Consider the following 16708-nt stretch of genomic DNA (forward strand, 5'->3'; position numbering starts at 1 on the left):
CAGTGTTTCTCTGACGCTGGTTGTTGAAGAGACGAGGTGCTATCCCACCACCTGCTCATCTGTGCTCAGCTTTTTTCTCTGATGAGTTAAAGTTTCTGCTAAGAATCAGGTGCCGGTTGCACAGAACACTTCAAGTTAAGATTTTCCTTAAAGTTTCCTCAAAATAAAATCGGTTGCACAAAACACCCTTAAGTCTTCTCCTTAAGGTTTCCTTCACATAAGTATTCATGGTTTTCTCCTTGTCTTGGTCTTACACTTAATGAGTCCCCGGACTGTTGCACAAAAGACCTTAGTAACCATAGTCTCGCCACCAGACAATCAGAGATCTCCGCCTTCTGATAGTCTGGGGACACTCCTTTCTAAAGTGTGTTTAACAACAAAGCAATGCCTCTTGCATTTTTGAAAAGGATACGCCTTCTCGGAAATGTGCGCTCCTCCTTTTCTCGTCCGCAAGGAAACAAACACACAGAGAGCTTGAAAATGGATGCCGAGAGATTTAACTCCGTTTTATCAAACGTGTGCTCATCCGTGAAGAAAATATTTTTCCAGCGGATGTCTTAGTTACAACATGATTGAGCTAACTGGAGTAGTTTCATGTCGTATCCGACAACGGGAGGCTTTTAACAGATGACGTCCTGATGTTAGCTTTGCTGCTAGTGTTAGCTGTCCCTGTCAGCTGCAGCCACTGATGCTTTCTAGACATTGTGACTTCCCAAAACTGAATAAATACCACACATAGCAACACAAAACTGCTTTGCTAGCTCAATCATGTTGTAACTAAGATATCCGCTGGAAAAAATATTTTTTTCACGGACCATTTAGTGAGTTATTACCTATTACAGACACCGCTAACGGCTAACAGGGCTAACAGGGCTAACAGCTAACGGTTAGCCCAGCTAAACATGCACACAGAAATAGTAATGTTTGTTCAATCATTGTGTTTATAGACTTTACAAACAAAAAATGTGATATACAGTACAGGCCAAAAGTTTGGACACACCTTCTCATTCAATGCGTTTTCTTTATTTTCATGACTATTTACATTGTAGATTCTCACTGAAGGCATCAAAACTATGAATGAACACATGTGGAGTTATGTACTTAACAAAAAAAGGTGAAATAACTGAAAACATGTTTTATATTCTAGTTTCTTCAAAATAGCCACCCTTTGCTCTGATTACTGCTTTGCACACTCTTGGCATTCTCTCCATGAGCTTCAAGAGGTAGTCACCTGAAATGGTTTCCACTTCACAGGTGTGCCTTATCAGGGTTAATTAGTGGAATTTCTTGCTTTATCAATGGGGTTGGGACCATCAGTTGTGTTGTGCAGAAGTCAGGTTAATACACAGCCGACAGCCCTATTGGACAACTGTTAAAATTCATATTATGGCAAGAACCAATCAGCTAACTAAAGAAAAACCAGTGGCCATCATTACTTTAAGAAATGAAGGTCAGTCAGTCCGGAAAATTGCAAAAACTTTAAATGTGTCCCCAAGTGGAGTCGCAAAAACCATCAAGCGCTACAACGAAACTGGCACACATGAGGACCGACCCAGGAAAGGAAGACCAAGAGTCACCTCTGCTTATGAGGATAAGTTCATCCGAGTCACCAGCCTCAGAAATCGCAAGTTAACAGCAGCTCAGATCAGAGACCAGATGAATGCCACACAGAGTTCTAGCAGCAGACCCATCTCTAGAACAACTGTTAAGAGGAGACTGCGCCAATCAGGCCTTCATGGTCAAATAGCTGCTAGGAAACCACTGCTAAGGAGAGGCAACAAGCAGAAGAGATTTGTTTGGGCCAAGAAACACAAGGAATGGACATTAGACCAGTGGAAATCTGTGCTTTGGTCTGATGAGTCCAAATTTGAGATCTTTGGTTCCAACCGCCGTGTCTTTGTGAGACGCAGAAAAGGTGAACGGATGGATTCCACATGCCTGGTTCCCACTGTGAAGCATGGAGGAGGAGGTGTGATGGTGTGGGGGTGTTTTGCTGGTGACACTGTTGGGGATTTATTCAAAATTGAAGGCACACTGAACCAGCATGGCTACCACAGCATCCTGCAGCGACATGCCATCCCATCCGGTTTGCGTTTAGTTGGACGATCATTTATTTTTCAACAGGACAATGACCCCAAACACACCTCCAGGCTGTGTAAGGGCTATTTGACCAAGAAGGAGAGTGATGGAGTGCTGCGGCAGATGACCTGGCCTCCACAGTCACCGGACCTGAACCCAATCCAGATGGTTTGGGGTGAGCTGGACCGCAGAGTGAAGGCAAAGGGGCCAACAAGTGCTAAACACCTCTGGGAACTCCTTCAAGACTGTTGGAAAACCATTTCAGGTGACTACCTCTTGAAGCTCATGGAGAGAATGCCAAGAGTGTGCAAAGCAGTAATCAGAGCAAAGGTGGCTATTTTGAAGAAACTAGAATATAAAACATGTTTTCAGTTATTTCACCTTTTTTTGTTAAGTACATAACTCCACATGTGTTCATTCATAGTTTTGATGCCTTCAGTGAGAATCTACAATGTAAATAGTCATGAAAATAAAGAAAACGCATTGAATGAGAAGGTGTGTCCAAACTTTTGGCCTGTACTGTATATATATAGCTAAAAGCTCTGCTGGTTTTCTACCTGGAAATAGGCTATTTGTAAACAACAAGGCGATTCCCTCTATAGTCCGGCCAGACGGATGAGTCATGGCCTTGTAAAAGATAATGTTTGTTTCTTTTAGTTGGCGAGAATGTGTCGCCGCAAACGCGACAAACATCCACTAACTTTGACGGCATTTTCTGCGAGCGCGTCTGAGCCATTTTGTACCGCTATACGTGTTTCTAGTGGGACTCTGTTTACAAGCACAAGAGTTCAGCAAGCCACCGAAGGACCGCTCTGCAGATTTACTACTGGTTCCGCCCATCTAAACACAAAATCAGGGAGAAAGTCATCAGTCTTTAGTTAAGCAAAGCGTCTAAAGACTGACTTGTGAGTCTATAGTAACCAAAGCAAGATAAAAAAAAAAAACTTAAGGTCCCTCTGACTCTGTCTTAACTGCAACATGACTGAGTTTATGGTGATAAATGAAAAAACTAACACACCCTGAGAAGAGTGTTCAGCGACCATGAGAACCCAGTGGATACACTTCTGTTTTTACACTTTAGATCTGACCGAATTCATTTTTGTTGCCTCTTCCTTCAGTCGTTTTCTGGTGTTTGGTATTTGTTCCTCCAGAAGTTTAATCTTTTCCTCCTCTGACCAATATGGTTTTCGTGTCTTCTTCTCCTCTGACATTTTTTCACTAACTTACTATAAGCTAACTTTGTGAGACGGTAACAGGCGTCACAAGCCTGAGTCCAAACAAACAAACAATCTCCATGGAAAGTTTTACCACTGTAAAATCTCTTTCAACACAGTAAATGAGTTTTTCTTTGACTAAGGAAACCTTTCAAGGGATTCTCTGCAACAGTCCCTTAGCTAAGGAGAAATTAAGCCTTAAGTGTCACACTTAAGGAGTGTGCAGGTGGTCCCAGACATTTAGAAAGTTTTTACCTGGAGCCGAATTATCCACAGAGGTCTCTTCCTCGAAACAAAACAGGTGATTTAAACCGGTAAAAGGCTGAATAAAGCAATAAAGCAGTTTCATGTTAAAAAGCTAATGTTTTCTGACACTCTCCTCGCACTACTGTGGCAAATGTTAAAATGCGAAAATGTGATTTTTCCCACATGGAAATTCTGACCAATCAAGAGCAGCTTTCTCACACAAGGCATTTGATCTGGTCCTCTTGTAAATGCTGCAGTGAGAACATGAACCAACTCTAGGCAATTATACAACTTTGTGACAACATGAGTCCCTGATTCAGACCAAAGGAGACGACTCTAGGACTGACAGCAGCCTTAAAGTATTTTATTCTCCTCCATGATCTGTGTGTCTCTGCTGCAACTTCACCTGCTCACAAACTACACCAAACTAGCTTCCTGTTGCACTTGTCTCTTTCACTTCCCACGGTATATTTGTCTCACCTCAGAAACTTCAGGATCTCTGAAGCTCTCAGGTCAGTAATAAACCATGAGCTGTGCAGTTATAATTTTTCGGTTTCTCTGACCTTCACTGAGTTTTTTTCTTTCTGTCCAGGAATCTGAGAGTAAAGCCGATTAACCAGCCGCTGCTCCCCGAGCCCGACAGCTCTGAGCTCAGTTTCTCAGGCAACATTCAGGCTGTTTAAACAAAGACTCCTGATCCCAAACCAGCCATCAAAGCTGATATATTTTTACCCAGAGGACCCTGGGAGCTGCTGAATTCCTCGTAGTTGACTTGTCTGAGTGTTTATGTCACCGTGTTTCTGATGAATGTAATGACTCATAATAAAGTCTGCATGTGGACGCCTGCAGCACCGAGCAGCTCAGGATTACTCCACACTTACAGATCTGCAGTGTGTGTACTCAGGATTTGACATTTTAAGTTTAAAAATGCAGGTTATGTAACTTAAAACTGAAGTTCAGCTGCGTGTCAGACTTCAAACAATGAAACTATCCAGTATGAAAAGACATTAAATATTCTGATGGTTTAATTTATTGTATTTAACTGAGACAAAGTTCTTGTTTGGCTAAAATGACGCTGATGCATTTGCAAAGTTTAAATGTGGTCTAATCTGTCCTTGGGAGAAGGAGTGAAGAGACAGAGGAGGAGGAGAGCGTCAGTCTTCAAAGCAAACAGCAGCTCTGCCTGTATTTACTGTCGATGAACTGTTTAACCATCAAACAGAGCAGAAACACCAACAAACCAACACTGACCTACACACACACTCACTGCCTCCACCTCCACACTGCCTTTACTGAGGGGCCTCAGATGCTATTAGACAACCAGACAGCACTCTGACTACAACCAGACTTCATGATGTTATTGGCTGATTTAAGATCGTTAGAAGTCGCTGCAGAACACACAGAGAGAGTGTGTCATGAATGTAAGATCAGACTTTATTAATCCCAAGACAGGGAAATTCACACGTGTTGGATGTTTTGAAGTGAGCTAAAACAAATACTTAAATATAACTTCACTTCACCTCAATGTACAAACTTCAAGTTTAGATGCTGCAACAACCAAAAAGACTTTATATTTATTTTTAAAATGTATCTTAAAACACAAATCTGTTATCAGCTGTTTAAATTAAACTGACATCAGACTTCGAGCAGCTGCAGGACTTTTACTTTAAAGGAGCTGTGGGACTTTTGTTATGAAAGAGCTGTAAGACTTTTATTATGAAGCAGCTGCAGGACTTTTACTTTGAAGCAGCTGCAGGACTTTTACTGTGAAGCAGCTGCAGGACTTTTACTTTGAAGCAGCTGCAGGACGTTTACTTTGAAGCAGCTGCAGGACTTCTACTTTGAAGGAGCTGCAGGACTTTTACTTTGAAGCAGCTGCAGGACTTCTACTTTGAATGAGCTGTGGGACTTTTACTGTGAAGCAGATGTGAAGCAGCTGGAGGACTTTTACTTTGAAGCAGCTGCAGGACTTTTACTGTGAAGCAGCTGCAGGACTTTTACTTTGAAGCAGCTGCAGGACTTTTACTGTGAAGCAGCTGCAGGACTTTTACTTTGAAGCAGCTGCAGGACTTTTACTTTGAAGCAGCTGGAGGACTTTTACTGTGAAGCAGCTGCAGGACTTTTACTTTGAAACAGCAAGATGACTTTTACTTCAAAGCAGCTGCGGGACTTTTACTGTGAAGCAGCTGCAGGACTTCTACTTTGAAGGAGCTGCAGGACTTTTACTGTGAAGCAGCTGCAGGACTTCTACTTTGAAGGAGCTGCAGGACTTTTACTTTGAAGCAGCTGCAGGACTTCTACTTTGAAGGAGCTGCAGGACTTTTACTGTGAAACAGCAAGATGACTTTTACTTCAAAGCAGCTGCGGGACTTTTACTGTGAAGCAACTGCAGGACGTTTACTTTGAAGCAGCTGCAGGACTTTTACTGTGAAACAACTGCAGGACGTTTACTTTGAAGCAGCTGCAGGACTTTTACTGTGAAACAACTGCAGGACTTTTACTTTGAAGGAGCTGTGGGACTTTTACTGTGAAGCAGATGTGAAGCAGCTGGAGGACTTTTACTTTGAAGCAGCTGCAGGACTTTTACTGTGAAGCAGCTGCAGGACTTTTACTTTGAAGCAGCTGGAGGACTTTTACTGTGAAGCAGCTGCAGGACTTTTACTTTGAAACAGCAAGATGACTTTTACTTCAAAGCAGCTGCGGGACTTTTACTGTGAAGCAGCTGCAGGACTTCTACTTTGAAGGAGCTGCAGGACGTTTACTTTGAAGCAGCTGCAGGACTTTTACTTTGAAGCAGCTGCAGGACTTCTACTTTGAAGCAGCTGCAGGACTTCTACTTTGAAGGAGCTGCAGGACTTTTACTGTGAAACAGCAAGATGACTTTTACTTCAAAGCAGCTGCGGGACTTTTACTGTGAAGCAACTGCAGGACGTTTACTTTGAAGCAGCTGCAGGACTTCTACTTTGAAGGAGCTGCAGGACTTTTACTGTGAAACAGCAAGATGACTTTTACTTCAAAGCAGCTGCGGGATTTTTACTGTGAAACAACTGCAGGACGTTTACTTTGAAGCAGCTGCAGGACTTTTACTGTGAAACAACTGCAGGACTTTTACTTTGAAGGAGCTGCAGGACTTTTACTTTGAATGAGCTGTGGGACTTTTACTGTGAAGCAGATGTGAAGCAGCTGGAGGACTTTTACTTTGAAGCAGCTGCAGGACTTTTACTGTGAAGCAGCTGGAGGACTTTTACTTTGAAGCAGCTGGAGGACTTTTACTGTGAAGCAGCTGCAGGACTTTTACTTTGAAACAGCAAGATGACTTTTACTTCAAAGCAGCTGCGGGACTTTTACTGTGAAGCAGCTGCAGGACTTCTACTTTGAAGGAGCTGCAGGACGTTTACTTTGAAGCAGCTGCAGGACTTTTACTTTGAAGCAGCTGCAGGACTTCTACTTTGAAGCAGCTGCAGGACTTCTACTTTGAAGGAGCTGCAGGACTTTTACTGTGAAACAGCAAGATGACTTTTACTTCAAAGCAGCTGCGGGACTTTTACTGTGAAGCAACTGCAGGACGTTTACTTTGAAGCAGCTGCAGGACTTCTACTTTGAAGGAGCTGCAGGACTTTTACTGTGAAACAGCAAGATGACTTTTACTTCAAAGCAGCTGCGGGACTTTTACTGTGAAACAACTGCAGGACGTTTACTTTGAAGCAGCTGCAGGACGTTTACTTTGAAGCAGCTGCAGGACTTTTACTGTGAAACAACTGCAGGACTTTTACTTTGAATGAGCTGCAGGACTTTTACTTTGAATGAGCTGTGGGACTTTTACTGTGAAGCAGATGTGAAGCAGCTGGAGGACTTTTACTTTGAAGCAGCTGCAGGACTTTTACTGTGAAGCAGCTGCAGGACTTTTACTTTGAAGCAGCTGCAGGACTTTTACTGTGAAGCAGCTGCAGGACTTTTACTTTGAAGCAGCTGCAGGACGTTTACTTTGAAGCAGCTGGAGGACTTTTACTGTGAAGCAGCTGCAGGACTTTTACTTTGACGGAGCTGCAGGACTTTTACTTTGAATGAGCTGTGGGACTTTTACTGTGAAGCAGATGTGAAGCAGCTGGAGGACTTTTACTTTGAAGCAGCTGCAGGACTTTTACTGTGAAGCAGCTGCAGGACTTTTACTGTGAAGCAGCTGCAGGACTTTTACTTTGAAGCAGCTGGAGGACTTTTAATTTGAAGCAGCTGCAGGACTTTTACTGTGAAACAGCTGCAGGACTTTAACAGATTCAGAACAATATTGCCTCAGATTCTCGTGCCCTTCCACTGATTGACTGATTGATTGATTATTGATATATAAATATTGATGAACCTGTGGTATGTCTCCCAGTGCTGCTCTCCCAGTGTGATGAACATCTGGTCGGTGCTGTAAAGCTTCTCTCCGTCCTTCATCCACACAATGTCCGGCTCCGTCACTCCCTGAACGGCACAGCCAAGCCTCACGGCGTTCCCCTGAGTGACCGTCTGATTGGACGGATGCTTCGTGAACAACACACCTGCAGGAGAGACGACAGGAAGGTGAATGAACGACTACATTACATCATCAGGGTCTAACAAGAAGTCATGAAACACACAAAGGGTCAAATGATGGAAAACCATGTCGGAGGAAACATGATGGAAAACAGTGTCCTCATCACTGCTCACACACACCTCATCATTTCAGCTCTTCATGCTTCATGTACGTCGTCATTTATTCAACCAGTCTGGTTCTGCTTTTACCAACACATCTACTGTAACACCTCAGACAGGAAACACGCTGTTTAAAATACTTTTCCGTTTCTCTACTCAGTGTTTTATGTCCAATGTGAAACTGTGCATTAAAAAAGGATGTAAACACACTCAGATTTCTTCAGTTTGAAATCACGGTTAGCTTCGGTGTTAGTTAAAGCTCCCTGTGGAGTTTTCTTTCTCTGTTTGCATTCACTATGTCTCAACTACAGTCACTGGCCCAGTCCCAGTCCAGCTCCTACACCCTCTCCCCATCTGCTTCCACTCTGTTTGCACGTTCTCGTGGAGGATCCGCCACATTAAGTGCCATCCTAAAGCAATTAGCAGAGAGTGAAAGTGCATTGTGAAAGCCTCTAACAGTGAGTCTACATCAATGCTGACTCATAAACCACCAACTCCTCTCAAGTGCAGCATCTTGTTTGTGTCGAGGACGGAGGAAACCCCACATAATGTGAGTTCCGTTCAGTTATTTCCAAAGGAAAGTGAAAAGTTGCCACCTCACACAGACATTTAATAGACTGTTTTATTTGGCGCACACATTACAGAATTAGAGCAACGACACACATGTTGAACTGATTTAACTTGAGTAACTGTGTCGTCTAATTTCAGGGACTGGTGGAAAGAAAAGGACCAGATCAAACTGAGAAAGGCAAACAAAAAAAAAAAGAAATGCAGCCAAAGAAGCCTGGGAGTAAGTTTTATTTCTGTTAATTAATTAATTTATGCTAGAAGTCTCAGAAGTAATACGGATAGAGGACGAGACATACAAGATCAAAGCTGTGAACCAGCAGCAACAAGGAAGGTGGACAGACTCGGAGGCAGTCGCCAACAGAGCCATAACCTGGGCCGACATGTGGAAGATCCCTCAGGCAAGACGGAGCTTCCTCATCAGGTCCAACACCCTCCCAAGCCCCCAGAACGTACATCTCTGATACGGCTCGGAAACAAGCTGCAGTCTCTGTGATGTCAGTGAAGATTCTCAGTCATCCAGGTCATGGTAATCTTAAGTGCTATATCATAGGTAACTAGACTTGCTTTAGTTTCTTGACGACGTTTCACTTCTCATCCAAGAGAGTTCTTCAGTTCTAACGGACTGATGTGGAGTCGCACACTTTAAACTCTGTGTGGGTGTGAACTCTTACAGAGTCATTAAGGTCACATGTGAGTCCTTGACCCACCTGGCCATCTTGTATGTCGTTTGGGTTAGATGGGACAAGGTGACAATGGGTGTTTGTCTGGGGAGGGATCCCAAGACAGCATTGTAGGTGGGTGATAAGTGGTGTCTGTTTGACGATGGTCGTTCTAGTTTGACGTGATGGCTTCTTTCACTCCCCATCTGTCTTCTCTGGCAAAGATGTGAACATTGCTGTCCTCGAAAGAATGTCCCTTTCCTTTAGATGTAAATAGACAACTTATACAACAGACACAAAGTCTTGACCTGAGGAGTTGTGCAGCTAGGTGCTTGTGGAGTGGTTGTTTGGTTTCCTCTATGTACAAATCTGTGCATTCCTGGCTGCATTGACCTGCATACACTACATTACTCTGCTTATGCCTGGGTGTTTTGTCCTTACGGCGATCAAGCTTCTGCCTCAGAAACTACTGCTGGAAATCAACTTTGACCCAGAGCCGGTACAGATGGCGCCACGATGAAGTGCTCCAAAAACTGGCAGGTGTGGGAGGAACACAGGCTTGAAGCCGACAAAGCCTGTTATTCTCAAAACCACAGATACACTTCATTAGGTGAGGAGCTGAAGCGGAAACATCATCGGAAGGAGTGGTCTGTACTGACACCTGGATGTGAGTGGCAGGTGAGGATTGACCTGAACCAGCAGCTTAAGTTTCCACCTGAAATAACACCAACTTCCCTACAGCTAGACATCGTCCTGTGATCTATCTCTGCCAAGACAGTGATCATGTCAGAGCTCACAGTACGGTGAGAAGAAGTGACGGAGGAAAAAGGAGAAGAACGGTGAGCTTGCACTGAAGCAGGGTGGAAGGTATGCACCAACCCTGAGGAAGTCCGATGCAGAGGTTTTGTTGGAAAATCCACCCAGAAGCAACTAGAACCCCTCAGAGTCACTGAGTCCAAGCAAAAGAAGGCACTATGGGAACTGGCCGAGGAGACAGAGAAAGTGAGCTTCTGGCTGTGGCTCAAAAAAAGAGACCCAAAATGGGGAAACAAGAATCCGAGGGCCAGCTGCAGGGAGTGGTAGGGAGACAGTCCTACCACTGCCCCACCACCTAGAGATGTTCTGGGGTTCAAGGGGCGAAACATCTGTAAAGGGTGGCTCCCAGCTGATGACCCTGCGTCTGGCCTGCTGGCACCAACAGAGGTGTGACAGGCAGAAATGCCTTGCAGGTTACGAACACCTGTGCTTTCATAAATTCATTTACCGATTGATTGGTTTTAATGAAAAAAGAATAATATACAAAAATTAAGCACAACAGCAGCACATACAAACAAAATAAAAGGGATTCAAATAGGCCTGCAAATGAAACACATGAAATGAGAGTAAGGTTTATTTTTCTCCATGGTTACGAAAAGTTACAACAGTTCCTGTTCCACTGGAGAGAAGGAAGTTCGTCCAGACGCTTGCAGCTATATTTGTATTAGGTCTGGGCCGATTGGACGATGTGATCGCTCATCACTGATAGCTCTGAGTCCAATGATGATTTTAAATTCTCCTGAAGGTCCCTTCTGGCAGACATCCTTTCATTTTAACCCAAACCTTAACAAAGAAATCCCTCACTGGTAGACAGCGCTATAGGTAAACTTCTCCCAACAAACGTACACGCCAACATCAGGATGCTAATGGCGTTCCTTCTGTGCTTAGAAAGTTACAATTCTGATTCACTTCAGATTCTATTTAATTCAATTCAATTTCATTTATAAAGCCCAATATCACAAATCACAATTTCCCTCAGACTGCTTTACAACACACGACACCCTCTCTGTCTTTGGACCTTCACAGTGGATTAGGAAATACCTTTAACAGGAAATGACGCCCTTGTCTCAGTCCAGACAACTGTGCTACTGTAATGAATAAAGGTGGTGCTCCTTGGTTCAGCTTGGTTAATTAGTGCATATCTTTGAGTCGTTGCCCCCTCCCAACAACGCTGTTATCGACAATTGTGATGTTTCACTAGAACCTTTTACACTGCCTCTTCAAGACAGGAGTTCAAACCGTTATGCCGCCTTGTCATTCTGTATAAACGGTACAATCACGGTATGGCGGGACAGAGTTGTTCTGTCTTTGAGCCGGCATCAGAGGTCATAACAGTGCCACAAGGACCTCTGTATAAAATGGACAGCCTGCAGGACAGGATCATGCAGGTGATGTTTTGACGATGCACTATGCATGTAACCGACAGTGGGACATTTTAGAAGTCGCTGGTAGCAGTTAGCAGCTAACTCAAAGAAGAACAGTGGCCAAAAATGTCCACAAATTTGGAAAACAATGAGGTCTGGGAGCTCCTTATCCACTGAACAGAGGAAGAGATCAGCCGCCATATGACAGACACGGTAAATGCTTGTTATTTACATGTTATTGTTTAGGTGCTGCCCTTCTTTTGCTTCCCTGATACCAGCATGCTGTCTAAGATCACACACTGGAGCAGCATGATGCCGCCGTCATTTGGTTCTGTGTAAAATACAAAGGGGGCATGAAGAAGGGACTTTGTAGCGTGATCTCTGTGTAAAAAGGGCTACTGAGAGCAGTGTCAGGAGCCAATTTGGTAGACCAACCCTGATTCATACCCTTCACCTTGATAAAGGGAGCTTCATTCAGCTGTGATTGTGACAGAGTGTGACAGAGCGGGAGGCTGTTGATGTTGGATTGGAAATGGGCCATAGTGTGAATCACTGACAACAGATCCCAACATGTCCAAGACATATTTTTTTAAACATCATGTTGTTTCCTAGCTAGCTAACCGTCTTCTGTCTTTGTTGGCACGTTGCAGCATTTCCTCTTATGTTACTGCCACCTGCAGGTCAGTGGAACAGTGTCACACCATTGGTAGGACTGTGTATCGCATCACGTGATCAAGACAAACCAAACAGGGACTGACTCTCAAAAAAGCAGCTCCATGGAGGAAACCTTTAATTTCCAACCAGCAAACAGTCTGACTGACTCCTTTACAGAACAGACAGGCTTTTATTACATCTGTCTGAGTGAAAACTGAGTCGAGGGGTCGGAAACCTGCAGCTAGTGTCCGACTTCAGGACCCAAAACTTCACGGACATTAAAAGCCACACACCTTAGAGGGAGAAATTTACATCACATCTTCCTACAGTCCAACATGAAGTCTTCAAATGACGTATATTCTGTGTGAATAACATCCAAAACACCAAAATATTCAGCTTAGTCTTTTAAGACAGGAAAAAGCAGCATTATCTCACATTTTAGGAGCTGAAATCATCAAATATTTGGTATTTTTGGTTTCAAAAGTAACAGAACAATTATCCAGTAATCAGCAAAGCTCCTGAATATTTTTCTGTCAGTCGACAGAATCGCTGCAGCTCGTCTCTGGAGACCCTCTGGACATGAGAGCAGCTGATGCTCAGGCAGCAGAGGCATGCTGGGAAGTCATAAACATCTAAATCTCTGCAGCAGGGACGTCCCAAGGCTTTCTAACGTCACATGAACGCATCATCACAGAGAGTGGCGACGTCATCGACCATCATCTGATGTCTCCGACCTTCAACAACAGAAGGTTACATCACTTCCCTCAACTCGTGGCATCTTGAGATGTAATTTCCCTCCACTGACGACATCATCACGCAGCAAACGCAGAGTTGGTGATGTCATCATTTGGTGCATTGCGTTGTCGTCATTGTGAAGAGAAACAGGCACCCTCAGGATCAGTGATGGAAATATTTAGACTTTATTTTTTCTTATTTATAGGGGACAGTTTGGCCCCCTGACTGTGTTCACACTGACACCAGAAGCTACCCAGTTCTCCCAGTCTGACCAGTTAAAACACTCTCACATAAACAATGGACTGTTTTTGCTGACACATTCTTCTTCATTGTTATGGTTGCACAAAACACCCTTAAGTTTTCCTTAAAATGTTCACTTACATTTTCATGGTTTTCTCCTTGTCTTGGTCGTATATTTAAGGAATCCCTAAACTGTTGAACAAAAGACCTTAGCAACCAAAGCAAGATTAAAACAAAAACTTATGGTACCTCTGACTCACCCTTCTTAACTGCAACATGACCGGGTTTAGGGTGATAAAGGAAAAAACTAACACACGCTGAGAAGAGTGTATGCCAACTTTGTGAGACGACAACAGGCATCACAAGTGTGAGTCCAAGCAAACAAACAATCTCCATGGAAACTATTACAGCTGTAAATCTCTTTCAATGCAGTAAATGACTTAACGTTTTCCTTAACTAAAGACACCTTTTAAGGGCTTCTGTGCAGCTGTGTAAGTCCCTGAGCTAAGGGGAAATAAACCCTAAGGTGTCATACTTCAGGAGAAAACTTAAGGTGTTTTGTGCAACCGGTCCCTGTGCTTACATTACCCACGATGCAACTGGACTATCAACAGTCCTGTCAGAGACTCGTCTGTTCAAAACCTCCTTAACCAGACTGGGAATTTAAGGTTCCTGTTTCCCAGTTACACACTAATACAGGCAGTAAATATATTCATATCTATAATGTGAAAGAAATTAGATGTTAACTTTAATATGTAACTAAATTAAACTTTGAAAATTAAAGCAAAATGTTCGTCCAAATATTATCAAGTAATAAGAAAACAACATCATACAAATATAAAACAATGGGAAAAGTTTCTCGTTACAACAAGAAACTGGGTGAAGGTTTGTTTAGTACAAGCAGCAACACGCTGCAAGCATTTGGTTTGTTGAAGCAGCTCTCTGTGCATTGCATTGTGGGACAGCGGCGTCCATCAACAGCTCACTCAGAGTTTAAAGTTTTTAGTCTGAGATTTCTCACAAAACTGAGACACAGCTTCTGTGTGGCGACTGAACTGCAGCTGCTCACTGTGTGTGTGTGTGTGTGTGATAACAGTTGCACACACACACACACACACACACACAGTGACCTTCTCCATCACACTGACTGTTCGTTGTTTAGTAGAATTTCAATGTCTTATAACAGTGTTTTTCTTTGTTTTACTATTTTCTCATCTTCATTTTCATTTATAATTGTCACGTCACTTTAATGCGACCTTTGACCTCTGGCCTCTGACCTTCAGGTAGTTTGTGATGTTTCTGATCCAGAGTCTGATCCACAATCACAGTTTGTTTTTTCACATGAAGAAAATTTCAAATGTCACATTCAGGTATTAAGGTATAAATCCACAGATCCGCTGACTGACGTAACACTGACTTGTATTTGTCTTATTTCAGGTCAACTGATTCTGTTTGTCTTTATTTTACTTTTTGAAAACTTTTCGCTGTTGAAGGTCACAGTGATGTGTGTTTCCTAGAAAAGATGTGTCAGTGACTTTGCCTGTGTAACTGGTGGATGATAAAGGCTGTCTGGAGCTCACATTCTCTCATGTTCCCTTAGTGAACCTGCACTTTGCCCAGTGGGTGCTGATAAAGCTGTGCTGCGAGGGACCTCACGCCAAACTCCATTCGAAAAATAGCGAAAATTAAGATATCACTGCTTTTCAGCTCGTTTCAGTATTAAAACAGACAGATGTTTGACTTCATACAGTCGCACGAGTCTCCTGGTTAATTCGGCACACCAATGAGCAACTTAGTTCAGCAAGAGTATTAGGTTTTTACTGATTCAGGTTGCGCACAAACAGCTTTCTGCAGTGCACTTTGACTGGCAGAGGCAACAGCAGAGCGACACAAAAGTTGCTCTTTACTTTAGATAACGTGCAGTTTGGTGTGTAAGTGTATGCCGAATGCACCACATGCTCTCTAAAATGTATTTAAGAGCTTTAAACGAGTTTTATCAGTTGTGAATATTTCACGCATCGGTACAAAACTTTAAATTTAAATATTTCCAATGGAGTTTGGTCGGATGCGAGACTGAAAAGTAGCATCTTTCCTTACACTTTGATGAATGTGACCAGACTCCAAAACACACAAACACGATTTCACTTTGAGTTTTGTCTTCATGATGTGATGACATGATGAACACTCACCGTTCCCACAGGTCCCTTCATGAGTCCCCAGTAAAACCAGTAGGATCCACAGAAGCAGCTTCATCTTCTCATTATTTCTGACGGAGGATGTTTTTAAACCGTCGCTCACATTAATGAACCGGGTCAGCTCGGCTCGGTCCGGCTCGGCTCGGCTCGGGCTCCCACTCCCTTCACTGAAGCCTCATTTCCAGCTGGACAAACAGGATTTCCACCGGAGGAAGGAGCGAGACTGGAGGCAGCACTTTGGAGGATAAAGGGCTGAATTCATGGAGGAGAGTTTTTCCCACCGGAAACAGAGAGTTTATAAAACTGATAAAAACTAAAGTTTGTGTTTCCGGCCGCAGATTAAACCGCACAGAGTTCATGTAAAGTTTGTTATCAGACCGTGAACACTTCCACACATTGAGCTGCTCAGCGGCTCTGAGGAGGGAAAGTGACGTCAAGCTACACACAATGAAACACGAGCACACCGGAAGTGACGCCTTCAAAATAAAAGAAAAGCGCATAAATCCTTCAATGTAAACTTATAAATGAATGAATAAATAAACAAACAGATAAATAAATATTAGAAAATAAATTCATAATTTTATACACAGCGAAAACAGTTAAAATCAACCCCCTAGTTCACTGGATTGTTTTTTATTTATTCATTCATTTATTATTTATTTATTTTAATTGAAAGACTCTTAAACATTTAATAAAACCGCCAAACTGTACAGTGAACTCTTCTTATTCAAATGTGATATATTTTATATTATTAAAATTTATGAATCCCAAATTTTATAGCCTATATATTTAATTTATTATTTGTAGATTTATTTATCTATTTAAATTCATGTTCTCGTTTCTCTGTACTATTTCATGTCTGCAATATTTATATATTTATTGTTTTTATTTCAATAAAAATGTGAAGAAAGAGCATAAAAAGTCGTTTTTCACATTTTGCATTTTATTTTTTCTATTTTTTTGTATTATATATTTTATGTTACATATATTTTGTTTATTTATTTATTTATTCATTCTTTCATTCATTCATTTATCTATGTATGTATAAAATCATTTATTTTAAAAATGGTTAATTCATTCAGCTACTTTATTTTCAATTTTTATTTTATTTTTTTATTTTCACTTTACTTCTTTTAATTATTTAATTTTCTCAAGAAGCAGGCACTGTACTCATATATTTTGACACATTATGTTTAAATTAAATGCTAATTATTGCATATATGAATCCAGTTCAGGTCAAATGTCCCCAAATCAAACATTTT

General features: G+C 42.3%; 1 protein-coding gene across 2 annotated transcripts in view; it reads right to left on the reverse strand.

Annotated features, from left to right (window-relative positions):
* The window catches only part of tyro3 (TYRO3 protein tyrosine kinase), a 41284-nt gene extending 25410 nt beyond the window's left edge, over positions 1-15874 (reverse strand). For both annotated transcript variants that reach the window (XM_033641804.2, XM_078175344.1), the window contains exons 1-2: positions 15441-15874; positions 7897-8080 (exon numbers count right to left, since the gene is read on the reverse strand). In XM_033641804.2, coding sequence (XP_033497695.1) covers positions 7897-8080; positions 15441-15504 — 248 coding nt within the window. In that variant the 5' untranslated portion in view covers positions 15505-15874. The remainder of the gene's footprint in view (positions 1-7896; positions 8081-15440) is intronic.
* Between the last annotated feature and the right edge of the window lie 834 nt (positions 15875-16708).

This window comes from Epinephelus lanceolatus, chromosome 15 (assembly GCF_041903045.1).
Source record: "Epinephelus lanceolatus isolate andai-2023 chromosome 15, ASM4190304v1, whole genome shotgun sequence".
In the NCBI taxonomy this organism is placed as follows: domain Eukaryota; kingdom Metazoa; phylum Chordata; class Actinopteri; order Perciformes; family Serranidae; genus Epinephelus; species Epinephelus lanceolatus.